Source organism: Hemitrygon akajei, chromosome 8 (genome assembly GCF_048418815.1).
Source record: "Hemitrygon akajei chromosome 8, sHemAka1.3, whole genome shotgun sequence".
In the NCBI taxonomy this organism is placed as follows: Eukaryota; Metazoa; Chordata; class Chondrichthyes; order Myliobatiformes; family Dasyatidae; genus Hemitrygon; species Hemitrygon akajei.
The window spans coordinates 132,385,207-132,412,665 of record NC_133131.1 but is presented as its reverse complement, the minus strand read 5'-3'; the positions used below and the strand labels follow the sequence as shown (position 1 = coordinate 132,412,665).

The following is a 27,459-nucleotide window of genomic DNA, read 5'->3' as shown; positions in this document are numbered from 1 at the left end:
GCTTTCTCTGACGATGGTGCAGCCACCATTTGCTCTTGCTAATCAATCCCAAATGTGGGTTGGTGGCTTGTCAAAGTTCTGTAATGCTGTAGCAATCCACTGCTGCCTTTTTTTACTTGGGCAGTGGACCTGAATGAAACCCCTTCCTCTCAAAACTTCTAATGTCCTGATTGGTTGTTGGTCAAAGCTGTTTTTATAAAAGAGGATATCAAAAGTTTTTTTCAAATGTATAAAGAGTAAATGAGAGGTGAAAGTGGACCCTGAACCACTGGAAAATACCATTGCAGAGGTAGTAAAGGGGGACAAGGAAATGGCAGAGGAGAATATAAGTATTTTGTAATTCGGCCTTCACTATGGAAGACGCTAGTAGTATGCCAGAAATTTGAGAGCGTCAGGGTGCAGATGTGAGTGTAGTTGCTATTACTAAGGAGAAGCTGGAAGGTCCATAGGTAGATAAGTTGCAGGGACCAGATGGACTATACCCCAGGGTTCTGAAAGAAGTAACTTAAAGACATGGTACAGGTATTAGTAAAGATCTTTAAAGAATCACTAGATTCTGGTATGGTTTTGGAGGAATGGAAAATTGCAAATGTCATTCCACTCTTTAAGAAGGGAGGGAGGCAGAAGAAAGGAAATTATAGGCCAGTTAGCCTGAGTTCAGTGGTTGGGAAAATGTTGGAGTTCATTACTAAGGATGAGATTTCAGGGAACTTGGAGGCACATGATGATGTAGGCTAAGCTCAGCATGGTTTCCTTAAGCAGAAGTCTTGCCTGACAAATTGTTGGAAATTCTTGAGAAAAAGCAAGCATGATAGACAGTCAGTGGATGTTGTTTTCTTGGATTTTCGTGCTGCACATAAGGCCATAAAGCATAGGAGCAGAATAAGGCCCTTCAGCCCATTGAGTATGCTCCACATTCCATCATGGCTGATCCCGGATTCCACTCAAACCCATACACCTGCCTTCTCGCCATGTCCTTTGATGCCCTGACTGATTAGGCAACTGTCAACTTCTGCCTTAAATATACCCATGGACTTGGCAGAGCATTCCACCGATACACTGTACTCTGGCTAAAAAAATTCCTCCTTACCTCTGTTGTAAAGGGTTGACTGCAGGTTGAGTCGGTGGTAAGAAAGGCAAACGCAATGGCACCGTTCGTTTAGAGAGGATTAGAATGCAAAAGCAAGGATGTAATTCTGAGGCTTTAGCCGGACCACACTTGGAGTATTGCGAGCAGCTTTAGGTCCCTTATCTAAGAAAAGATGTGCTTACATTGGGGAAGGTTCAGAGGAGGTTCACAAGAATGATCCCAGGAATGAAAGGGTTAATGTATTGGGAATGTTTGGAGGCTCTGAGCCTGTACTTGCTGGAGTTTAGAAGAATGAGGTGCGAGGAAATCTCATTGAAACCTATCGAATATTGGAAGGCCTAGATAGAGTGGACGTGGAGAGGATATTTCCTATTGTGGGAGAGTCTAGAACCAGAGGACACAGCCTCAGAGTAAAGGTGATGTCCGTTTAGAACGGAGATGAGGAGGCTGTGGATATAAGTCATTGGGCATATATAAAGTAGGTGTTGATAGGCCTTTGAATAACCAGGGCATCAGAGATTATGGGGAGGAAGGAAGGAGAATGCGGTTGAAAGGGAAAATAAATCAGCCATGGTGGTTCAGGTTCAGTGGGCTGAATGGCATAATTCTGCTCGTATGTTTTATGGTCTTTATTGTCTTTTGTACCAGATAGCATTTGTGGGCCAGGTACTTTTTTATAACTGTTACTATTTTCTGATACTTGACTTTATCTTGTAGCAAACCCTACATGATAAACATCTCTTGTGCATGTAGTCATAAGTATTTTCATAAATTATCATTTGAGACTGCATTTCCTATGGTGTTATACTTCAAAAGTATTGAATTTCATGGTTAGTTATTTTTACACTATCTCATTTCTATGAAAGACAAAAGATTTCCTAAATCTGAGAGTTTTTCTCATTTCTGCTTGTTTGAGTTAAAGAGCTGTAAATGTTTAACACAATCAAAATGCTATGAGAGGAAGTACGATGTTAAATTGAACTTGCTATTAAAATAAAATGTGAAATAAATTCTTCACAATTTCATCAAATCCAGCCCTTGATGATTATCTGTTTTGATGCAATTTGATTTAAGAACAACTTAAAAACTTATGAATTATGCTGTTTTGTCTTTTTCTCTTGCAAGTTTTTTCCTCTCTTTCTTGCAAGTTTTGAGTATTTTGTCCATTGTTAAACCTAAACTTGTTTGTATTATCTATTTCAAATAAAGTTGACACTCAAATCAGGATTTATATATTTTATAGAATGTTTAAAGAGCTTGTGCTCTGTTGTGGGGAAAACTTGCTACTAACACAGGCGAAAATGAAAGTGCTACAGATCTTCGAGATGTACTTTAAATACTTCATTTTGAAGACTCGTCTGTATCCAGAGGGAAGAACCAAGACAGCATACAAGACTGGATGATAATAATCTGATTCATGTTTTGACCAGATCTGGTGGATACCACAAGTTAGATTACCTATGAACACAACACAGAAGAAAATAGATAAAGAAGAAGAAGGCCTATATGAATGAAATAAAGGGCAGTATATGAAGGATATCCACTTACACAGCAATTTTTGGCAGTGATATAATTGCAGCTTGTAGATCAAAGAAGTAGATTTTGGCTTCCTATCATATCCAGTTTGTTGGAGAAGATGATGTCTGTCATAGTGGTGCGGCAGTTACTGATGCTCCATCACAGCTAGAGACCTGCGTTTGATCTTCACCTCACCAGCAGATTATTAAGTGGTCACAACAATTGAATGGAGGTACATAACATGTTATGAATTGACATGTGCATCAGCCTAATTGATTAGAGTGGGTGGAATTGTACAATTTCTGATGTGTTTCAGAACAGTCTATTAATAGGATTTTAAATCAATTAGGATTCTGGTTGTCTGCACAGATTTTCAAATTCCAGACACATGGTTATATTCCTCTCAAAGATGAGTCACCAACCCCTGCTAGCTGAGTGGAATATTGAAATCATTAGTTTCTCTGCAGTTCCATTGCTTGGAAATTATTTTCTGTCTGACTTGGTGAGCATGCTCAGAAAGAAACCATTCTACTTCTGGGCTGGCAAGAAAAGTTGATATACAAAGAATGTAGTTATTGTATCATCAAAGTCAGAAAATCGACTGGTGAGCTTGGTACTTAAAGTTTCGTATGGAAAATTAACCCATGAAAGGCTACCTTACGTACAGATCTTGGTTCATTTTAAGGAAAAAATAATAAAATACGTCTTCAGTCAAAGGAAAAGGAAATGAATCTGGCCTAATTGTTCTAAGTTGCTCAGATAGTCCCAATCCATTTGGTAAGTGAACATCTGAAAATATAAACCTATCTATAACATGATAGTAAATGGGCAAACTCAATGAGCCAATAGTATAACAGCAGAACTGCAGAGAAACTTTGCCCTACTCCATTAAACTTTTTGCCAAGCACAGAAGTGTGGGTTTTGTGCCCAACCTCTCTCCAGCCTGTCAGCCTGGTTGTCCTCAACTGCTGCCATGCCCAGTGGGATGCCGTCACCAGATGCATCTCCAATCCACGTTCACTCCGTCTGCCACAACAGCCAGGGTCTGCCAGTGCCACCCATTTCAGTTCCACACCAGTGTGTCTGTCCACAGCCTCTACTGCTACGGTGAGGTTAGATGCAGGTTGGAGGAACAATACCTCATATTCTGTCTTGGTAATCTCCAGCCTGATGGTATTAACATTGATTTATTTAACTTCCAGTAACCCCTCTGCACTCTTTTCTTTGTTCCCCCCCCCCTTTGTTTTTTGCTGATTCCATTGGTCGTTTCTTGTCCTATCAGATTCCTTCTTTTTCAGCCTTTTGCTTCATCCACCTATAACCTCTTAGCTTCTCAGATCATTCCCTTTTGTCCCCTCTCCCCCACTCACCTACCCTTCTCCCTCTCACCTGGCTTCAGATATTACCTGCCAGCTTGGTCTCCTTCCCTTCACCCCACCTTTTTCTTCTGTCTTCTGCCCCTTCCTTTCCAGTCCTAATGAAGGGTCTCAGCCCAAAACAGCAATTGTTTGTTTCCCCCATACGTGCTGCCTGGCCTGCTGAGTTTCTCCAGTATTTTGTCTGTGTTGCTCAAGATTTTTTGCAGCATCTTCAGAATCTCTTTGTATCTCTTATTCCACAGTTTTACTGAAACAGACAATATATTGTGATGTAAGGCTTACATCTGGCTGCAAAACAACAATCTTCTGTGCTGTCCATGAAGAAAATTCTCACAGAGATCTACTCATCAGCTAGAGTTTTTCTCTTTGGAGCAAAGGAGGACAAAAGGCGACTTGGTAGAGGTGTATAAGGTGATAAGAGGCGTAGGTGATTGGATAGCCAGAGACTTCCCAGTGTGGAAATGGCTAATACGAGAAGGCATAATTTTAAGGTGATTGGAGGAAAGTATAGGGGGGAATATCAGAAGCAAGTCTTATTTCTAAACAGAGTGCAGGGGTGTGTGCAATGTGTTACCAGTAGTGGTAGTGATAGAGGCAGGTACATTAAGGACGTTTGGGAAAGTCTTAGATGGCACCTGGATGAATGAAAAATGAACTGGGGAGGGTAGATTAATCTTAGAGTAGTTTTAAAGGTTGGAAAAACATTGTCGGCTAAAAGACCTGTACTGTGCTATGCTGTCCTATGCTCTATCTCTGCATTGTTAACTTTTGCTTTCCTGACATCTGCTGTGTTCATGTGCAAGTTCAAAGGAGGTTCCCGAACATCTATAAGCTGTGATTTTTTTTTAACATAAGGTCAATCACTTTTTAAAAAATTCTCATGAATCACATCTGGAAACAAAATGTAGATGTTATTTTTTTCTCATGTATGGGGAATGTTAAACTAAGTTCAGACCATAAACAGCTGAAGATGAAATAAAATGTTCTTTAAAAGTAGTGTCATGATGTTCTGCACTTTCATCAAGAACATCAAAAGATGTTAATTATGAACATAATGCAGGAAGTATATTTTCTCATGGATCTTGTGCTACAAAGAAAGGTTATTGAACCTACTGTGCCAATGTAACCCTTTAGAAACAGCTTTCCAGTTCTTTTCCCTCTTCTGATTTTTACCCATAGCCCTGGAAATATCTTGTCAAACAAATTCAAACAATAATGTTATATTTTGTAAGAGTAATGAACGTTTGTGCTCAATTATGTAAATAAAATTCCTTAGCATTAGTTAAGACTACAACTTCCACAGAATTAAATATATACTAGAAGAATCGCTGTTAAAAATCCAGAAGCCTATAATGCCTGTTTTAAGGTAGTAGGTTAACCCTCAAATCATCACCTCAAAAGCTGAGGCGAGAGGATTAATTATGTGAAATAAGGAAATAACAAAATAGAAGAATTACTTGCATCTGTCTGCATGGTTGAAAATTGCGATAGGCACGGATAAAGTAGATGATAATAGTCTTTTTGCCATTGTAGGGAAATCCAAAAGTTTAGAGTGAAAGGGAATAATTTAAAAGGAATGTGAGGAGCAACTTTTTCCTGCAGAGCGTGGTGAGTATATGGAACGAGCTGCCGGAGGAACTGGTTAAGGCGGGTACAATAGTACCATTTGAAAAGCACTTGGATAAGTATTTGGCGGGGTTTGGGGGAATATGGGCCAAATACAGGAAATTGCTACTAGCTAGGTGGATGAAGGGTGTCTGTGTTTGCTGTGTTGCTCTATGATTCTAAGTAGTTTGCAGCTCTGGATAAAGAGAAACCAGTAGATTTACAATATTTGGATTTCTAAAATATGCTCAAAATTGTACTTCAAGTGATTTCTATACAGTGTAAAAATTTATGACATTAGCGTTAATACGTTAGAAAAAAATAACTGATTTGCAAAAAGCAGAATTGGGATAAATGGATTATTTTCTGTTTGGCAAGTGCTAACTAGAATGCCATAATGATCAGTGATTATGCCTGTAACTATTTCCAATCTTGACAGAAAACAGAGTGGGAAGGTGTGATGTGATGTGATCTGAAGAATAGAAAAAGAGGATTATTTGAGTGAAAATATACCAAATATTTTTGAACAGATAGCTCTGTGCATCTTCAGAGATGAGACATCAAAGTAGAATGCAACTGTAGCAAGTAGTGATGAAGATTGCTTTTAGCACACAGGCTTTCATTGATTTCAGAAGTTGGGATGTTATGTTGCAGTTCAAAGATTCAAAGCACATTTGTTATCAAAGAATGTATTATAAATTATACGTCTTGAAATTTGTCTGCTTATAGCAAGTCACAAAGTAAGAAACTCTGATAACCCAATTAAAGAAAAACCAAAAAACACTGCTCAAAGAGAGAGATAAAGCTCTTTGATACAGCCAGAGTAAGCTCCAGTGAAGCCTTGGTCTCCAGTTGTAGATGTCCAAAAGACTACATTTGGAATATTGTTTTCGTCCGACTTCTATATTTATTTCTTATTACTAGTTCCTGCATTTTTTTTTATTTCATCAACAAAATCTTCTTTGAAATGCGTGCAAATCCTCAAACAAGGAGACAAAATCTACATGCCGTTAAGCTGGAAAGAGTACAGAGAAAATTTACAAGATTGATCCTGGTACTCGAGAGATTGACAGGTTGAGCTGGTTGTTACTTTATTAGAGCATCAAAGGATGAAAGAAATCTTATAGTGGTGTATAAAATCACAAGGACAATGGATGTGCAGTATCTTTTACCCACAGATGGGGAATTGAGAGCTAGTGGCATACACTTAGGGTGGGGTAGAGATTTAGCAGGAACCTGAGGGGCAGAATTTTCCACACAGAGACTGGTCCATAAATGGAATGAGCTGCCAGAAAGTATCTGTACATGGTAAAGAAAGGTGTAAAGGAATATGGGCCAAATGTGAGCAATTCAGACCAGCCTAGATGAGAACTTTGGTCAGCATGGTCTAGTTGGGCCAAAGGGCCTGTTTCCATGTTGTATTGGCCTATCAGTGGATGGCTGTAGTTAGGTTGTGTTGGCCATCGTTGGTCGCCAGGAGGTTGGAGTGTCGCTGTAGCTATGCAGGGTATTGCTGGAATCACACTTGCATACAGATTTTGTCTCCTTGCTTAAGGATTCACACGCATTTCAAAGAAGATTTTGTTGATGAAATAAAAAATTGCTGGAACTAGTAATAAGAAATAAATATACAAACTGCTGGAAACCATCAGGCAGCATCATTGACTCTTACTCCCCACAGTGACAGCCACTTCCCCCAGCCTCAGAATCAGAATCAGATTCATTATCACTGGCACATGTTGCGAAATTTGTTAACTTAGCAGCCCCAGTTCAATACAATACATGATATCGAAGAAGAAGAGAAAATAATAATCATAATAAATAAATAAATAAGTAAATCAATTACAGTATATGTATATTGGATAGATTAAAAATCATGCAAAAACAGAAATAATATATATTTAAAAAGGAAGGTAGTGTTCATGTGTTCAATGTCCATTTAGGAAGCAGATAGCAAAGGGGAAGAAGCTGTTCCTGAGCTTCAAGCCTTCAAGCTTCTGAATCTCCTACCTGATGGTAACAGTGAGAAAAGGGCATGCCCTGGGTTCTGAGACACCGCTCCATGAAGATGTCCTGGGCACTTTGCAGGCTAGTACCCAAGATGGAGCTGACTAGATTTGCAATCCTCTGCAGCTTCTTTCGGTCCTGTGCAGTAGCCCCTCCGTACCAGACAGTGATGCAGCCTGTCATAATGCTGTCCACAGTACATCTATAGAAGTTTTTGAGTGTATTTGTTGACATACCAAATCTCTTTAAACTCCTAATGAAGTATAGGCGCTGTCTTGCCTTCTTTATGACTACATCAATATATTGGGACCAGGTTAGGTCCTCACAGATCTTGACACCCAGGAACAGCTCACTCTCTCCACTTCTGATCCCTCTATGTGTTCCTTTGTCTTACCCTTCCTGATGTCCACAATCAGCTCTTTCATCTTACTGATGTTGAGTGCAAGGTTGTTGCTGTAGCACCATTCCACTAGTTGGCATATCTCGCTCCTGTACGCCCTCTCGTCTCCACCTGAGATTCTACCAACAATGGTTGTTTCATCAGCAAATTTATAGATGATATTTGAGCTATGCCAAGCCACACAGTCATGGGTATATAAAGAGTGGAGCAGTAAGCTAAGCATATACCCCAGAGGTCCACTAGTGTTGATCACCAGTGATTAGCAGACTCTATCACCAATCCTCGGTTAGGAAGTCGAGGATCCAATTGCAGAGGGAAGTTCAGAGGCCCAGGTTCTGTAACTTCTCAATCACGATTGTGGGAATGATGGTGTTAAATGCTCAGCTATAGTCGATGAACAGCATCCTGACATAAGTTTTTGTGTTGTCTAGGTGGTCTAAGATCGTGTGAAGAGCCATTGAGATTGCAACTGCCGTTGACCTATTGTGGCGATAGGCAGATTGCAATGGGTCCTGGTCCTTGCTGAGGCAGGAGTTCAGTCTAGTCATGACCAACCTCTCAAAGCATTTCATCACTGTCAATGTGAGTGCTACCGGGCGATAATCATTAAGGCAGCTCGCATGATTCTTCTTAGGCACTGGTATGATTGTTGAAGCAAGTGGGAACTTCCGCCTGTAGCAGTGAGAGTTCAAAAATGTCCTTGAATACTCCTGCTAGTTGGTTGGCACAATTTTTCAGAGCCTTTCCGGGTACTCCATCTAGACCTTTTGTCTTGCAAAGGTTCACTTTCTTTAAAGACAGCCTAACATTGGCATCTGAGACAGAGATCACAGGGTCACCGGGTGCAGCAGAGATCTTCACAGCTGTAGTTATATTCTCCCTTTCAAAGCAGTCATAGGTGTTGAGTTCATCTGGTAGTGAAGCATTGCTGCCATTCATGCTATTGGGTTTCGCTTTGTAGGAAGTAATGTTTTGCAAACCCTGCCAGAGTTGTCGTACATCCGATGTCACCTCCAACCTCGTTCGAAATTGTCTCTTCATCTTTAATATAGCCCTCCACAACTCATACCTGGTTTTCTGGTCCAGGCCTGGGTCTCCAGATTTGAATGCCACAGATCTAGCCTTCAGCAGACTACATACCTCCTGGTTCATCCACGGCTTTTGGTTTGAGAATGTACAGCAAGTCTTTGTTGGCACACACTCATGCACACAGGTTTTAATGAAGTCAGTAACAACTGCAGCATATTTATCCAGGTTCGAAGATGAATCCCTAAATACAGTCCAGTCCACCGATTCAAAGCAGTCCTGTAATAGTAGGTTGAGTAATGCCCCCTCTCCAGTATAATTTACAATTAGTTAATGTTAGTGCACTTTACCTCCAGATATGTTGATCCTAATTGGTGTTTTTTAATGTTTGAATTTATTCATCTCCTAGTTTTATAAATTATTTTCAGATGATTCTACTGTTTCAAGTTGATGAAAAAGAAAATTGCACCTATTTTCCAGCATAGCTGGTCCTGATTAACTGGAAATAAAGGTTCTGCTGAACACTGATGGTGTTAAAAATAGCAAAAGATACTAAGCAACACACGCAAAGTGCTGGTGGAACACAGCAGGCCAGGTAGCATCTATAGGAAGAAGTACAGTCGACATTTCGGGCCGAGACCCTTCATCAGGACTACTGAAAGAAGAGATAGTAAGAGTTTTGAAAGTGGGAGGGGGAGATCTGAAATGATAGGAGAAGACAGGAGGGGGAGGGATGAAGCTAAGAGCTGGAAAGTTGATTGGCAAAAGGGATACACAGCTGAAGAGGGAGAGGATCATGAGATAGGAGGCCTCGGGAGAAAGAAAGGGGGAGGGAAACGCCAGAGGGAGATGGAAAGCAGGCAAGGAGTGATTGTGTGAGGGACAGAGAGAGAAAAAAGGGAAATAAATAAACAAACAAATAAATAAAGGATGGGGTAAGAAGGGGAGGGGGGCCATTAACGGAAGTTAGAGAAATCAATGTTCATGCTGTCAGGTTGGAGGCAACCTAGACAGAATTTAAGGTGTTGAACCTGAGTGTGGCTTCATCTTGGCAGTAGAGGAGGCCATGGATAGACATATCAGAATGGGAATGGGACATGGAATTAAAATGTGTGGCCACTGGGAGATCCTGCTTTCTCTGGCAGACAGAGCGTAGGTGTTCAGCGAAATGGTCTCCCAGTCTGCGTCAGGTCTCACCAATATATAGAAGGCCACACCGGGAGCACCGGACGCAGTATACCACACCAGCCGACTCACAGGTGAAGTGTCACCTCACCTGGAAGGACTGGGGTCCTGAATGGTGGTGCGGGAGGAAGTGTAAGGGCAGGTGTAGCACTTGTTCTGCTTACAAGGATAAGTGCCAGGAGGGAGATCGGTAAGAAGGAATGGGGGGGACGAATGGACAAGGGAGTCACGTAGGGAGTGATCCCTGCGGAAAGCAGAAAGTGGGGGGGGGAGAGAAAGGTGTGCTTGGTGGTGGGATCCCGTTGGAGCTAAGCAACTGGTTTTTGAATCTGTAGGACTGTGCAAACGTCTTAGGCATAAAACAACTTTCATAACATATGTGTGTGTGATGAGTAAACTGATTCTGATGTGGGTCTCTATTGAGGTCTAAGAGGGGGAAGGGGACAGGGAGAGGGGAATAATGTTCGGGAAGGGGGGAAGGGAGAGGGGAAGGAGCAGGAAGCACTAGAGAGACATTCTGTAATGATCAATAAATCAATTATTTGGAATCAAATGACCTTGTCTGTGTCTCAAGACTGGGTGTATCGGCATCTGCACCACCCTTGCACTGCTTCTCTGCCACCTGTCCCATACCCTTCCCGTGGCGCTCTGCCCTCACCATCCTCAACATACTTTGCTCCTGTCAGATTTACAAACTCACTCTCTGCTCTACATTGACAAATATAATACCGTGCAAAAATCTTGGGCACTCTAGCTCTACAGTATACGTACACAAGATTTTAACACGGTACTGCATATTTGAAGGAATCAGCATACCTTTACAAAATATACCAAGGGAGAAAATGACATACATTGCAGATTCTTTCTGAGAGCCGAAGCACTTAATCTATTAAATAAAACCTTTGAAGCATATATTTCAACTTCAAAAGATTCCTTCAAAATTAAGGAAAAGTAAATGGCTAGCACGAGAGGGCATAGTTTTAAGGTGCTTGGAAGTAGGTACAGAGGAGATGTCAGGGGTAAGTCTTTTATGCAGAGAGTGGTGAGTATGTGAGATGGGCTGCCGGCAGCGATGGTGGAGGCGGATACGATAGGGTCTTTTAAGAGACTCCTGGATAGGTACATGGAGCTTAGAAAAATCTAGGGCTATAGGTAAGCCTAGGTAGTTCTAAGGTAAGGACATGCTTGGCACAGCTTTGCGGGCCAAAGGGCCTGTATTGTGCTGTAGGTTTTCGATGTTTCTAATTGTGAAGGTTTGCTTTTCCCTTGTGACCTTACTCTAATTGAAATGCTAGAAGAATTCGAGAACGTTTCTGTAGGTCAAGCCCATAAGAATGGTCAGGATTTAGCTTTAAAGTTACAGATAGTCCCTAAAGCTTCACAAAGCTAATGGCATAGGTGCATTGAGTCTTGTATTTGACATACTCAGAATTCAAATGATTATTGAAAATTGGGTCTCGTGCCTTCAGATTTACTGTGCTACTGCACCAGTTTAATAAATCTAATGTGATGTAGATTTTATTATCCATTGCTTATCAAGGTTATGCATGGTAGCAAGATTATTTTTCTAACTCTATTAATGAAAAAGAATATAGAGAGAGACAATATGATTAGCATTAAAGGGCAGCATTTATGCTTAACAAAATTGTCATTCATATGTTTTCCATAAAATTACATGTATTCTATGTCTGGAGTCTTCAATGGCACAAATTATTTGCATTGCTTTCAATTGAGAAAACCATGTAGGAATGAAAAAGTTTATGTTTTCAGCTGCAGAACAGAGAATTAACAATTATCTCTGTCATGCTGTGCTCCTGTGGGCAAGCCATGCAAAGCATTGGTTAATTGGAACTGTCTCCTGAAAGTAACCTGTGTGATAGTGTCCCAATGACTCCCAGGTTTATAACTGTAAAGAAGCCTACATAGAACATAAGAAATAGGTGCAGGAGAAGGCCATCTGGCCCATCGAGCCTGCTCTGCCATTCAATAAGATCATGGCTGATCTGACCATGGACTCATCTCCACCTACCAGCCTTTTCCCCATAGCCCTTAATTCCCCTACTATGCAGAGATCTATGCAGCATTGTCTTAAATATATTTACTGAGTAGCCTCCATTGCTTTATTGGACAGAGAATTCCACAGATTCGCCACATTTTGAAAAAAGCAGTTCCTCCTCATCTCCGTCTTAAATATACTCCACTGAATCTTGAGGCTATGTCCCCTAGTTCTAGTCTCACCTACCAGTGGAAACAATTTTCCTACCTGTATCTTATCTATTCCTTTCATAATTTTATATGTTTCTATAATATCTCCTCACATCCTTCTGAACTCCTGTGAGTACAGTCCCAGGCAACACACGTAGTCTAACCCTGCACAGGGATGATGATGTTCAATGCATTTTGTCTTCCAGTTGTTCACTCAGTTGCGACATTGCTAAAGGTCACTTGTTCTCAATTTAAATTCAAAACACTAGTATATGATAGAACTCCCATGACTTAATTTGCTTTATAATTATAATTTCAGGTGGACAGTTGGTCTAACTAATTATGTACCAGAAAATGTAATTGTAGATTGAATAGTGGAGGTAGACATTGTGTTTTGGGAAATTATCCATAATCTTCATGCTAACTAGGGAATTTGGTCAAAATTGATGTTGAACAAGGTACTTTAGTGCTTAGCTGGGACTAAAGAAAGTTTTTGATTAAGTTATGAATATTTAATTAGAATAAAATTACAGTATTCTCTATTTACATATGTGAAGCTATTTCATAAATGAATAATCTGAGGGAAATAATATTATAATTTTGTTGAGTAAAGCAAACTAATCATCAGCGCATCATTTATGTGTGTGGATGAGGAAGCCTCAGGAGAACTTTTTTTGAACAGTGTGTATTTCATGCTCTGGAACAAGTTCTTACAGCCTCCAAAATTGGCAGCTCTTGTAAATACCGTAGCTTAAATTTAGTTAGGTCTTGTCTTATTTGTAAAATCAATCTAGATGTAGTGAAGTCACATATTGTTTCTGCTGGCCCTGTAAATCAATAATTGATGATTTTTCTCCAGTTTTAAAAGCAGCAGTTTGGGGTGGAGTTGAATATGCATAAGGTGACATAGTTGCACAGATTTAAGATAAGGAAATCAAATGATACCTAACACAAACAGAGAATGAGGAGTCATGTAATATGAGGATTAGTGTGCCAAATTAAAGTATGATGTTCATTTACATTCTTTCCTTCTGCTAGAACAGATGGATGTTAAGTAATTTGGAAACATTTAGAGCTTTTCAGTGTTTCATTGAGAAGATTTTTTTTCCTGAAGAATTAGTAACATTGAGCACAAGGCAGACTTGTCATTGGAATTGTTGGTATCCGAATTCTGCAAAGGACAAAGATTTTAAGAAGTATTTTCTTTTAAGTTTAATGACAAACAGCTGCCAAGACTCAGAATAAACAATTTTAAGGGAAAAAAATCATTATTGATGTTCTGCCAAAAAAGTAAGTTTTTTTAATGATAACTTTACCTCACTCTTGGGGATTTCTAATGTGCGTCAGAGCAATGAAACATCCCACTGACATCAGCATAGTTCAGTTGTGGCCTTCGGGAACAAAACAGCAGAGCATTTCTGGAATGGTTAATGGTAGCCAGTTTTAACAGTAGATAAAATGTCCTTCAGATGGTGGTTGGTAATACTGGGTGCTAAAAGTCTGAAGGAAATCTTAAAGATGTATAGCACTGTCTGAGACTCTGAGAAGATTTTCTTGAAATGCAGCTCTTCATCAGTGTAAAATTCATACAAAGTCTTCCTCTGTCATGAAACAGGCTGAAAAGCAACAAAATCTAATCGTGGAGTTGTTCCACAAGGTGCAGGCATTAAGTATATTAGGAAACTAAGTTAAGGCTCATGCAACTTTTCAAGCTGAACTGCAGAAATATTGAGTGCTGATTTTTCAAAGAGAGATTAGTAGTGTGGTGCTCTGAGGGTCAATCAGCAGTCCCAACAATCTATTCTGGACTGCTGTGACATCCGGCAGACCCAAAGTGCCTGCTGTAATCTAGTGCCATGGCAACAGCAGTCTAACCTTGCAGTGCAGCAGGGTGACTCTGTGTGAGGAAAACTCTAGCTTCAACTGTAACGTAAAGACATTAAGGTGCAGTGGAAGCTGCAGAGTCGGCCATCATGGTTGTGTTCAAACTGTAAGGACAGAGCTGATCACCATATCAGCAAGGGTGGATTCCAACCTTTACATAAAGCCCTAAGCTAAGTAAGGGCCAATTTCCTCTGCACTCCATATTCTGGTGTCCATATCTTTCATCCTTTCTTTGCAGCCAGTCCTGTCAAAATCTGCAGATTTCTTAACTATAACAACATTAAGGTGCAACATTGCCCTCTAGTCACCCTTACGAGGACCCCACCGTCACCCCTGATCCCTTTTCCCTTTGACGTGAAAAGGGGTCGTGACTTGCACGTGGTATGTAATTCAGAGGGTGGGTAAAGCCAGGAACGCAGGATTAAAATCAACTGCAGTTTATTAATCCACTATAGATAAAGAGAGAGGTGGAATGCAAGTTTTATCAGCCCTGTTGCTTGCCACAACCTCAGCAATGGCATCCAATAATATTCATTGCTCTTTCCTAACTGTTAAGTCCTGTGCCTTTCTGACTATCCCCTGGTGCCTTGTCCTGTAAAGGGCAGGGGAGTGGTAACATACAATCTGCTTGAGTCCTGATTTAGACATTGTTGGTAGGTGAGTGACGAGAGTGTTGACAGTTTCTGGGGATCGTGGTGCAGTTGGCAAGGTGCTATATTTGAAGATGACCTGTGTGAGATCATGTTTCAAGCATAGCATCCAAATCCTCAGGGCTTACTCCTGGAATTTTGTCCATGGCAGTCTAAACCCATTCTGCCTAAGTGTGATAAACAACTTTATGGAAGAAATTTATTTTTTAAAGATAACTCTAGGAATCCCCAAGAGATAAATGGTGTCTGCTGGCCTCGTAGAGTCATAGAGCACTATAGCACAGAAACAGGCTCTTTAGCCCAACCAGATGTGCCAAATTGGTTTACTGCCTAGTCCCATCAACCAACACCTGGACGATGGCCCTCCATGCCCTTCCCATCCATATATTTATGTGAATTATGGGTCAGTATTCCCAGATCCATCTGTTTTACCACACTCCTCAGTGCACTACCGTTCACTGTGCAGGTCCTACCCTGAGTTTGCTCAAAACCCCACACATGTCTGCATTAAATTCCATTTGCCATTTTCAACCCATTTTTCCAGCTGGTCCGGATCACACAGAAACCTTTTATAGCCTTCCTCTCTGTCCACTGTGCCCCCAGTCTTTGTGTCATCTACGAATCTGCTAATCCTGAGCACTGCATTGTCATCTAGATCGTTGGTATAGATGACAAGCAATAACAGACCCAGCACTGGTCCCTGTGGCACTCCACTAGTCATAGGGTTCCAGTCAGAGAGGCAACCATCTACTGCCACACTCTGGCTTCTTCCACAAAGCCGGTGTCTAATTTACTACCTTACCCTGAATGCCAAGCAACTGAACTTTCTTGACCAGCCTCCCATGCGAGTCTTTGTCAAAGCCTTGTAGACAACATCTACGCCTTTCCTACATCAGTTTTCCTGGTGAGTTGTTCTATTTTTGTCTGTTTTTCCTCCTGCTTTTCGTTCTCTGTTTCCTTCTCCTAGATGGAAATGAGAACAATTCTCCTAATTTGCATCTCTTCGACAGCAGCACCACAATAGTGAGAACTTTGGAATTTTCCCTCTCCCGTCTTCTGCCATTTCTCAATGTTTCCAGATCACCTTCACTTCATGTCGGTCAGCTCTTGCCTCACCAACAATACAGATAGCCTTTAAGAGTTGTACACCAGCTTTATTTGTCACTGGTGTCCCCTTGCTAATGCCGCCCCAAAATTATTGGAATATAGTGGTACAATAGTGTCTGAGCTGCAACGTTCCAGCGCAGGGTTTTGTATCTACCAGAGTTAATTGCTGCTGAATTTTGTTTTGATCCTCCTAGATTTATTGACATTCTTGTTCCTGCTGTCTCAGTCTTAAAAGAAACAGCAAGTTCTCCTCTCTTGCTTACAGCTGCATTCAAATTTGTATTTGAGTTATATGCAAATCATTTTATTTTGCATCAGCAACCTTTAGTTCTTAGAGTCAAGAAAACCCCCCAGTCTGATTAGAAGTCCCTATTTTCCTGTAGGAATTAATCTCTTCAGTGCAGCTGTATTGGTGGTTCTACTCTGGTCATAAACCTTGTAAACTTTCCTTGTAAATTCCAAAAATGGAAAAGTGCCTGATGCTGCCAGTATGCTGAGTCATCTTATTTCTGAGGCAGTTCCCTGTTGTTGTGAATGACTCCAGTTCCGTGGGCTCTGAGATGTACTGATGGGTTTTACTACAGATGGGGCAGGGGGCACTTTTTACGAGGCATGGAAGAACGAACTTGGAATAGGAAGATTGTTTCTGCAATTTGGTGCCTGGTGTCTGAATGGCATGGCCTGCCCACAATGTAACTAGGGCCTCGATGAAGGGCATGTGGGATGTTGGCCTTGGAGAGGATGCTGATCTGGGTTTGCTCTGTGTATTTCAAGGATGTTGTGAAGGTAGTGCTGGCGGTTTCTCTCCAGTACCTTGAGGTCACAAATGTATCAGATGCATATGGTGAGGGCATTTTGGATCATTGCTGCCCCATTTGACCATGAGTTGTGTACTGGGTTTGAGATCATGTTGCTTAAAGATGCCCTTTCCTCAGCTGACTGAATTCACATTGAAGGTGACGGTAATTTTTAATTACTGTGAGGTGGAACCCGAGATATGTTTTCTTGGAACTTGTCATGGACCTTGTATTGACACAAGGAAGTGGTGAACAGGAGGGACAGATTGGTAGTGGAGTTACTATTGAAATTAGTACTTTTTAAAAGTGGTAACATTACTCCGCTGTGAAGTCTCTTGGAGATTGGGAGTGGACTGCTGTTTGTGAATGACGAGAGTAAGCTGGTATGCTTCAGTGGATAAGTTCACGATGATTTGGAGCTTGGCCTCCAAGTGTGTGCAAGCTCAGGCCTGCCAGAGAGAATGCCATTTCCGAAGTGCTCCTTGACCACCTCCCAGATACTGAACAGCTCTTCTCCAAACCGCAATGCGAGTGCTGTCTCTCCAGTGGTATGGTGGATAATGCACAGAACAGTTTCCTTCAGTGCAGCCTGAGGTGAAGCAAGGCTATCATTATCCCAGCACTTCTACCAGTCAAAATGCTGCAATTCAGTTCTAACAAGCCTCAGCTGGAAGGAACAAACCTACAGTGCTAAAGAGAAACTGTTCACTCTACTTTGCATTCTTTCCAGAGCCAAGGAGGTACAGTATGCTAAAAAATGTAGTGCACTAATTTGATCTTGATATGCTGTTGCCAGCTGTTAGCCATGTGCACCTGGATCCTATGGTGAGTGATAAAGCAATAGTTTCTGAGACTGACTTTGAACAAAACTATTCAAAAGTAGTTCTCAATTATCTGGATGTAGCTGCATCACTGATTTTCCTTGATTGCAAGTTATTTTTTGAAGTTGTATTGGGGCAACAAATAGCAGAGCTGAGCTATATTGGAATTAGAATTGGTTTATTATTGTCACAGGTATAGTGAAAAGCTTGCCTTGCATACTTTTCATGCAGATGAAGTCATTACACAGCGCATTGAGGTAGTACAAGGTAAAACGAACAGAATGCTGAATAACATCAAACAAGTACAGAGAAAGTGCAGTGCAGGTAGACAATAAGATGCAAGGTAGATTGTGAGATTTAGAGTCATCTATTGTACTAGTGAACCATTCAATAGTCTTCTAACTGGGATAGAAGCTTTCCCTTATACCTGGTGATATACACTTTCAAGCTTTTGTATCTACTGCCCAATTGTTGAGGGAAGAAGAGAGAATTCTGAGGTGGGCGGGATCTTGGATTATGTTGACTGCTTTACCAAGGCAGTAAGAGGTGTAAACCAATTCCATGGAGGGGAGGCTGGTGTCTGTGACATGCTGGGCTCTGTCCATGACTCTCTACAGTTTCTTGCAGTACAGTAATGCATCTGGATAGGGTGCTTTCTATAGTGTGTTGATTAAAAATTGGTAAGAGTCAATGGGGACGTGCCAAATTTCTTTAACCTCCTAAGGAAGTAGAGGCATTGGTGTGCTTTCTTGGCCATGGCATCTATGTGGCTGGACCAGAACTGCTCATAGTGATGCTGCCCGACCTGCTGAGTTCATCCAGCTTGTTTGTACTGCTCATAGTGATGTTAACGTAGGAACTGGTTGCTCTTAATCCTCTCGACCTTAGCACCATTGATGAAGACAGGAGCATCTTTGCTGAAGTTAATGACACGACTCAACCAGCTGATCTATCTCACTCCTGTGCATATCCTCGTCACCATCTGAAATTCTGCCAACAATAGTTGTGTCATCAGCAAATTTATAGAAGGCGTCTGAGCGGTGGCCAGCTACAGTCATGGCTGTAGAGAGAGTAGAGCAGTGGGCCTAAACACACATCCTTGAAATGCACTAGTGTTGACTGTCAGCGAGGAGGGGATTTTATTTCCGATCCACACAGACTATGGTCTCTTGGTGAGGAAATCAAGGATCTATTTGCAGAAGGAGCTACAGCAGCCTGACATAGCTATTACTATTGTCCAGGTGATCCAGGGTTGGGTAGAGAGCCAGTGAGATTGCATTCGCTGTAGACCTTTGTGGCAATAGGCAAATTGCAGCAGATCCAGGTCCTTGCTGAGGCAGGAGTTGCTTCTAGCCATGACCAACCTGTCAAAGTACTTCGTCACAATAGATATGAGTGCCACAGTGCGATAGTCATTGAGGCAGCTCATCCTGCTCTTCTAGGGCACTGGTATAATAGTCACCATTTTGAAACAGGTGGGGACCTCCGACTGCAGCAGTGAGAGATTGAAGATGCCCTTGAACACTCTCGCCAATTGGTTGGCACAGGTTTTCAGAACCCTACCAGGTACACCATCAGGGCCTGATGCCTTGTGAAGGTTCATCCTCTGGAAGGATATTCTAACATTGACTCACAAGACAAAGATCACAGGGTCAACAGGGATTCACACAGATGTAGTTTTATTCTCCCTTTCAAAGCGTCCTTAAAAGACATTGATCTCATCTGGGAATGAAGCATCACAGACACTTATGATGTTAGGTTTTGCTTTGTAGGAAGTAATGGTCCATAAACCCTGCCAGAGCTGATGTGCATCCGATTCCGTCTCTAACCTCAATCGGAACTGCTTTCTTGCTTTTAAATTAGCCTTCCGTAGATCGTACCCGTACTTCTTCTCTAGTTCTGGATCACCAGTCTCGAATGCCACATACATAGCTCTCAGCAGACCAAAAAGCTCCTGGTTCATCCACGGCTTTTTATTTGGGTATGTCTGGTATGTTCTCGAAGACACAGGCTCAAACCACACGGCTCTTGATGAAGTCCGTGACAACTGTGGCGTATTGATTCAGATTGGAAGCTGACGCCCTGAATATTGTCCAGTCCAGTGACTGAAAGCAGTCCTGTAAGCACTCTTCCACTTCCCTTGATCTTACCTTCTTGGTCCACACCACTGGCACTACAGTCTTTCATCTCTGCCAGTGCACTGGAAGCAGTAGAGTACAAGTACCATGTTACTAAACTCACATTCTCCCTTCTGTACTCCGGCTCACTGTTGTTTGAGATGTGGCCCACTCTGCTGGTATCTGGAGTTAGAGCAGTATCTGGCCACACGGGGGGCTGAGGATGCAGCCTTGTGGGCCACCAGCGTTCAGAGTAATCGCGTTGCAAGTGCTGCTGCTCCTCACTGATTATGGTTTGTTGGTGGAGAAGTCAAGGATCCAGCTGTGATAGGATCTAAAATACAAATAAACATGCAATCATTATAAACTAATAACTCCTCTACTGCATTTATGCCAAGTTCATGAAGAGGAAAGCACAGTGAGATGAACAGCAAAGTAGGTTAGCATTTTGAGAAATCTTACAAAAATTTTACCTAACTCATGCACCAAGAGATAAAATATTTTAATATGTTGTGTTATCTCCATTTCATAAATATTCCTCATGTGATACTCTATGGACCTATTCTCATAGTAACAACATTTATTTGAAAAGAAAATGATCTAGGCTTGTTGCAGTTCTCAGGACTTTGTATCCAAAACAATTACTACTTGAAGCAGTGTATTGCTCCTTTTATTGTAATTGACCACCGTGGCGTGTGTTGCAGATTAATCAATTTCTGGGTGTGCAAATTGAGATGCATCTGAAAGCCTTCCTTGTCAAAGTGGTCTTGTTAAGTATTGGCCTTGCAGTTTACTGTTATTTTATACACCAGTCTAAACCACAATAGAAGGTTCACCTATTTTTAGTAATATTCACAAACTCTGGACTGCTGCCAACTGAGTCAAATTGACACCATCCTTTCCACCAGTTACTCTGAGCTGTAACAAGCCTCGATTTTATTTTAAACTGAGTTTTGTAAAGGTGTTTCGGGTTTTGATCATTCACATTTACATTGCGTTTTGGTCTGGAGATTGCTCAGTACTACAATTAAACTCTTGCTTCACATTAACCGTTACGTAGTTTTGAATCTTCAAGTTTATCTCTATTATCCTGTTTCTCCCTGACCTGTAGAATTTGCACATAACTAATGGAAACCCTACATTATTGACAGCAAATTATCCTTTGTAATCTTTTCTAAGGCAAGATCAAAGTTACAAAATGAATTTATACACAGGCAATTATTTTAGTGAAGGTACAGAGCAGACTAATTGAGGTACCCTAACAACGAATAAAATTTGACTAATGCTTTAAGTAATATTGATTGAAATGCAGACTTTTAACTAACTTCAAGATATTAGTTGCAAAAAAGAAGAAATGCCATATATGTTGGCACTTCCATGGGATCCTGGATAATGGACCACAGTTTGTGCAGCTTCAGAGCTGTGTGTCAGACATGGCTATAAGCAGCACTGAGGTCCCACAGGGAACTGTATTGGCTCCCTTCCTGTTTTACCTGTATACCTTCGATTTTAGATACAACACTGAGTCATGTCATCTGCAGAATTCTCTGATGACTCAGCAGTAGTTGGGTGTATAAAGGGAGGACGGGAGGGTGAATACAGGGCCCTGGTGGAGAACTTTGTCAGATGGTGCAAGCTGAATCATCTGCAGCTCAACATCAGTAAGACAAATGAGATGATGATGGACTTTGGGAGACTAATCCTGCACTGCTCCCTGTTACCATTGATGGTGAGGACGTGGATGTGATGAGGACCTATAAGTACCTATGGGTATACCTGGATGACAGACTGGAGTGGAGCACCAACACAAAGGCTTTGTACAAGAAGGGCCAGAGTCACCTTTACTTCCAGAGGAGAGTCAGGTCCTTTGGAGTATGTAGGCCTCTCCTTCACATATTTTACCAGTCTGTTGCTGCTAGTACAGTCTTCTCTATGCGGTGGTGTGCTGGGGCAATGGCATCAACACAGCTGTTGCCAACAGGCTCGATAAACTGATTGGAAAGGCTGGCTCTGTTATAGGAGTCAAACTGGACACACTGGGGACTGTGGTAGAACAACAAAGCCTACAGAAAATCCTGGCAATTCTGGACAATGTTTCTCACCCTCTGCAGGCTACCTTGGTTAAACAGAGGAGCACTTTTAGTAATGGACTAAGACAACTGTGCTACTCCAAAGAGTGCTATTCAATGTCATTCTTACCCTTGACCATTAGGCTCTATAATGAGTCAATCTATAGCCGGGGAGGTGATGACCCCCTCCTGTTAGACTGTCTGAGATAACATTTTTTATTATTTATAACTTCTCTTCTAATATTTGTATATCTGCACATGTAATGCTACTGTGACACTGTTTTGTGTTAGGTAAATGGAGTATCTTGTTACAGATCCTGCACTGCACCCAGTTTTCTGTTTGCAGTTGTGTTGATAGATAAAGCAAAGGCCAGCAAAATCCTGGATTACAGTACCACTGCATCTTTAACATAGACCAGAACATCCAGAGTAGATGGGTGCAGCCTTAATTTAATATTTCATCAGATGAAATATGGTTCTATTAACTCAATAGTTCTTTAGCTTAGTCTCCAGCACAAATGTATTGGTGTGGAACTTGAACCCGAGGCTCCTGGCTTTGTCAAAGTGGCCCCAACTAGGCCAGGATGACATTTAGAATTTCCTCCCTAAGTTTTTCTCAATTAATAATTGCTAATCCAAGGATGAATAGCTTTTTCCTAAACTTTTGCTATTTACCACATTAAGTCAACTGAGAGCAGGACCTCACAACAGAGTCTGGAATAACAGTCATTCAACTCACTATTAAACCACATGGTCACCATGCTGTTTCCTTTCCTTTCAGAATTCTGTGACACGAAGTGCTCCCTTCTCAAATGACTCGCAGGGTCGAAGTGGAGCTCGTTTTCACACCACCTATGACAGAAGATATGTAGTCAAAACTATATCCAGTGAAGATGTGGCTGAGATGCATAACATATTGAAAAAATACCATCAGGTAACAGTTGGACTTGTATGGGCTAATCTCTGTTTAATAAGAAAATTAACGTGTTCACTTTGTGTTTCACTCTTCATCCTTCTATTAAGAATTTAATAAGCATAGCAATGTGTTGTATTTAAGGTGGGACCTGTATAGAAGGTACAGCTTTCACCTTAACCAGAGGGGTACCAGTATCCCTAGTGTTACTCAGGATGGTTTAATAGGGTGGGAACAGGGCAACAAGTCAAAAGTTGGAGGGATTGATGGGAAGGTAGAGGTTATGACAAGCAAGTCTGAAAGGAAGGAGGGACAGAGACTGGGCTCTAATTTTTATTTTAATGGAAGTAGTATTATGGGTAATGCAGATCAACTTAGAACCTGGGTCAGTGCATGGAACTGGGATGTTTTGGCCTTTTCAGTGATATGGTTACGAGGCCTGCAGCTCAGCGTTCCAGGATTTAAATGCCTCAGGTGTGACAGGGAGGTTAAAAGAGCTAGAGGAGTTACATTACTAATCAGTGAGAGTGTTAGAGCTCCACTCGGAACTTGCAGCTGTACCTCAGTTAATTGCAGCAAACCAGGTTGTGAAGCTCAGTAATGCAGGGGAAAGCAGACAGAACTATAGCAATAGAGGGAGTGGACAGGAAATCCCATGGCTGTCTCCCTGTTTCCAGGTTCCAGGATGTCTCTGAGCAGCCATATAACATTCTTAGTGGGAAGCACGAGCAACCAGAAGTCATTGTGTACGTTGGCACAAATGACAAAGGTAAAGAAAGGAGTGAGGTCCTGTAGAATGAATATAAGAACTTAAGAAGCAATACCTTCAAGGAAGCGATCTCTGGATTATTTCTAGTGCCATATGCTAATGAGAATAATAGGAGGATATGGTAAATGAATGTGTGGCTGTAAAATTGGTGTGGGGGTCAAAGATTCAACTGTTGGGATCTCATCTGGGGCAGAGGTGATCTGTACAAGAGAAACTGGTTGCAATCGAACTGGAGGGAGACCCAGGTCCTGCTGGACAGGTTTGCTAGTTCAGCAGCCGGGTGGGATTTTAAGCCACAGGAATCAAATGACAGCCTGGCTATGTGACTAACATTTCAGTGGGAGACCATTTTGGAAACGGCGATCATAGCTCTGTAGGTTTTCAGATAGCAATGAATAAGGACAAGTTTGGATCTCATTTGAAAGTATTAATTTGGGGCAGCGTGATTACAGCATTATTAGGCAGGAGCTAGGGAAAGTAAATTGGGAACAGATTTTATTGGGTAAATCCACATCTGACATATGGGATTCATATAAAACCCGCTGACTGGAGTTCAGGGCAAGCATATTCCAGTAAGAAGGAAGGAAAACGATGCAAAGGAAGGGAATCTTGAGGAGTTGTAAGTTTGATCAAAACGAAAGAGGAAACATATGAAAGATGAGGGAAGTTGAATTCGGTCATGGTCTTTGAGGAATATAAAGAAAGCAGAAAAGAACTCAAGCAAGGAATTGGGAGGACAAGACGAGGAGATGACATGTCCTGTGCAAGTAGAATTAAAGAGAATTCCAAGGCATTTTTAAGTATGCCACAAACAAGGGTGACAAAGGAGAGGGTATGAATGCTGAAGGATAAAGGAGGAAATTTTATGGTTGGACTGAAGGATGGCATCAAACTACTTAACGGATAGTTTGCATCAGTGTTCACTAAGGAGAAGAACTTAGAGCAGGGAGTCACAACCTTTTTATGCCATGGACCAATACCATTAAACAAGGGGTCTGTGGACCCCAGGTTGGGAATCACTGATATAGAGGATAGTGAGATTAGCGTTGGGTATTCTAATATGCTAGTACATTTTGAGATAAAGAAGGAGATTAAAGTGAATAAGTCCCTGGAGCCTGATGGAATCTACCTCGGGTTATTGAGAGAGACGAGAGAAGATATTGCTGAGGCTTCAACAAAGGTCTTTTTATCCTCTCTAACCAGAAGTGAAGTCTCAGAGGACTGGAGAGTAGCCAATATTGTTTTTTTTATCTTAAATTTGGTAATCCAAAGACTTGAGTAAGGCATTTGACATGGTCCTTCATGATAGGTAGGCTGGTGAATTAAAATGCATGTGATCCACTGTGATTTTATAGTTTAAATTCTGATTTGGCTTACCTGTAGACAGACGCTACGGTAGAAGGCTGTTACTCTGGCTGGAAGTCTGTGGCCTGTGGTGTTCCACAGGAATTAGTGCTGGGGCCTCTGTTGCTTGTTTTATATATATATATATATATATATATATATCTTGGTTGAAAGTGTAGATAGATTGACCAGTAAGTTTGCAGATGACACAAAAATTGGTAGAATTGCAAATAGTGAAGATGGTCATCAAAAGATAAAACAGCATATAGATTGGTTACAGTTATGGACAGAAAAATGGCAGCTGAAGTTTAATCTGGGCAAGTGTGAGATGTTGCACTTTGGGAGGCCAAATGTAAGGGGGATAGTATAAAGTTAATGACTGGATCCTTAACAGCATTGACATACAGGGGGATTTTGGGCTGCAGGTCCATACCTCCCTGAAAGTGGTAACACAAGTAGATGGCATGGTGAAGAAGGCAGGTGCTATCTCTAGGGCAGGAAGTCATGATGTAGTTGTATAAAACTTTAGTTAGGCTGCACTTGAAGTATTGCATGCAGTTCTGGTTGCCACATTGAAGGATGAAATGGCCTGGGAGAGGATGCAGAAGACATTTACCGGGTTGGTAGGTATCAGCCAGTGGGAAAAGTTGGACATATTTGGATTGTTTTCTCTGATAGGTTGGAGGCTGAGGAGAGATCTGTGGAAGTTTGTGAAATTATGAGAGACATAGAAAGGGCGCACAGCCAGAATATGTATCCCATTTAGAAATGCAGAAAACTAAAGTGTATAGTTTAAACATGAGAGGGCAGGGAAAATTTAAAGAGAATGTGTGGAACAAACATTTTTGCACTAAAAGTAGTGGGTGTCTCAAGCTCGCTTCTAGAGGTGGTAGTGGAAACAGAAAAAAAAGATAGTGGCCTTCAAGAGGCTTTTTGATAGGCACTTGAATATGCAGAAAATGGAGGGATATGGATCATGTGCAGATAGAAGGGATTAGTTTGACATCATGCTCAGCACAGGCATCCAGGCTAAAGGGCCTGTTCCCATGCTGTACTATGTTCTAACCTTAAGTTCAAAATATACTAAGTGTTATAAATTGTGGAATTAAAATCTAGATTGTGTCTTGGGTATGTTTTTCACAGATAACTGCAAAATGAACCTCATAAAATCTTATGAGCTGAGATGAGTTCATGATAATATTTTGAGTTATTTTACAATTTGTGAATGTTCTCATAATAAGAGTGCTCTTAATTTTTCTTTCCATTTTGTTATTGGAGCATTATTTACCACAAAAACGCAAAATGCTGTAGGTTTTACTTGAGATTATTGTACCAATATTTTAATTTCAAAGCTTTGTTCACAAAGAAATATTTCTAACTTAAAAATGTCTGTAGATTTTTGAACTGTTTTCACCGGCAGAATAGTGTCAACATTCAGCTTTCTTTGTTTCCTTACTGTTCAACTTTGCAACTGCATTTGTGAAGCAATTGATCCATTTCCTGCCAGTGCTTGTTTAGTGCCCCATTTGCAAAATGGCTGCCCTGAACACTTCTGTAGTGGAATGTACCATAAATAGTTAACATTAAGATAGAATTTAAAGAGAAAAAGCCTAGGTCTTTCCATGATAATATCTATGTACATATCCATTTCCAATTGTGTGAAAGATGCCTATTTAAAAGAGCTCATTTATTGGCCGATCTTGTGATACTGCAAAAGCAACATGATAATATGGCAATAATATATATACCATATTGGAAACTTCACTGGAGTGTTCAGTACTGTGTACTGTTTCTATATTATGTCAACTGGTGAACGTCGATATTTGTTTGCAAAAATAGCATTTTTTTTGGTGAAACAGTTAAATAAATAACCCGAGGGCTTCATTCACACCTCACCATACCAACATTCTTTCATATCAACAACTAGCAAAAGCAGCTGGGGAAGGCTGTTACTAATTGTTCTGAAGTTTTTGAACGCTTAATGTTTTGAATCGTACTTCAAAAAACATGTGCATAATACTGTTAAAGAAACCAAACTTTTTCAATGGACTGAAGACTTCAGTCCAATAAAATGCTCAAGGGAAGAATCACTTGCATATTATTCAAATTCTGTCCTGCCTGGTGGGACATTTAGTTTTGATATTACATAATAGTTCACTATATGTGCATTTCTTCTTTAAAGTCAGAATGTGCATCACAATAAACTGTCTTGTTGAATGGAATGTGTCGTAAAGCACATTAATCTCTTTTGTGTATCTCTACCCTTAACTAACTGATGGATAGTGATGTGTCTCAGGATGGAAGACATTATTACTGTATTCAGATAAGCACTTCTGTCAGGTGTGATAGGACCAAGTGCAGAGGGTGACTCTTTAATGATCTGTTGCTGTGCGCTGCCTCATGGAGCTGCCCACACGTGCAAATCAGATTTTTTCCATCTCACACAGAATCTATTCTTCATTGAAATTAGGAGTGCTTAAGGTAGCCTTCCACTCCTCTTTTATAAAAAATGTTTCATATGGTTCATTTGTCTTAACTGAGGGCTTGCACCAATATTGACTTTTTATCTACTT

General features: G+C 41.0%; 1 protein-coding gene across 2 annotated transcripts in view; it reads left to right on the top strand.

Annotated features, from left to right (window-relative positions):
* The window catches only part of pip4k2aa (phosphatidylinositol-5-phosphate 4-kinase, type II, alpha a), a 291,639-nt gene that overhangs the window by 205,471 nt on the left and 58,709 nt on the right, over positions 1 to 27,459 (top strand). For both annotated transcript variants that reach the window (XM_073054652.1, XM_073054651.1), the window contains exon 4: positions 22,642 to 22,794. In XM_073054652.1, the coding sequence (XP_072910753.1) occupies positions 22,642 to 22,794 (153 nt within the window). The remainder of the gene's footprint in view (positions 1 to 22,641; positions 22,795 to 27,459) is intronic.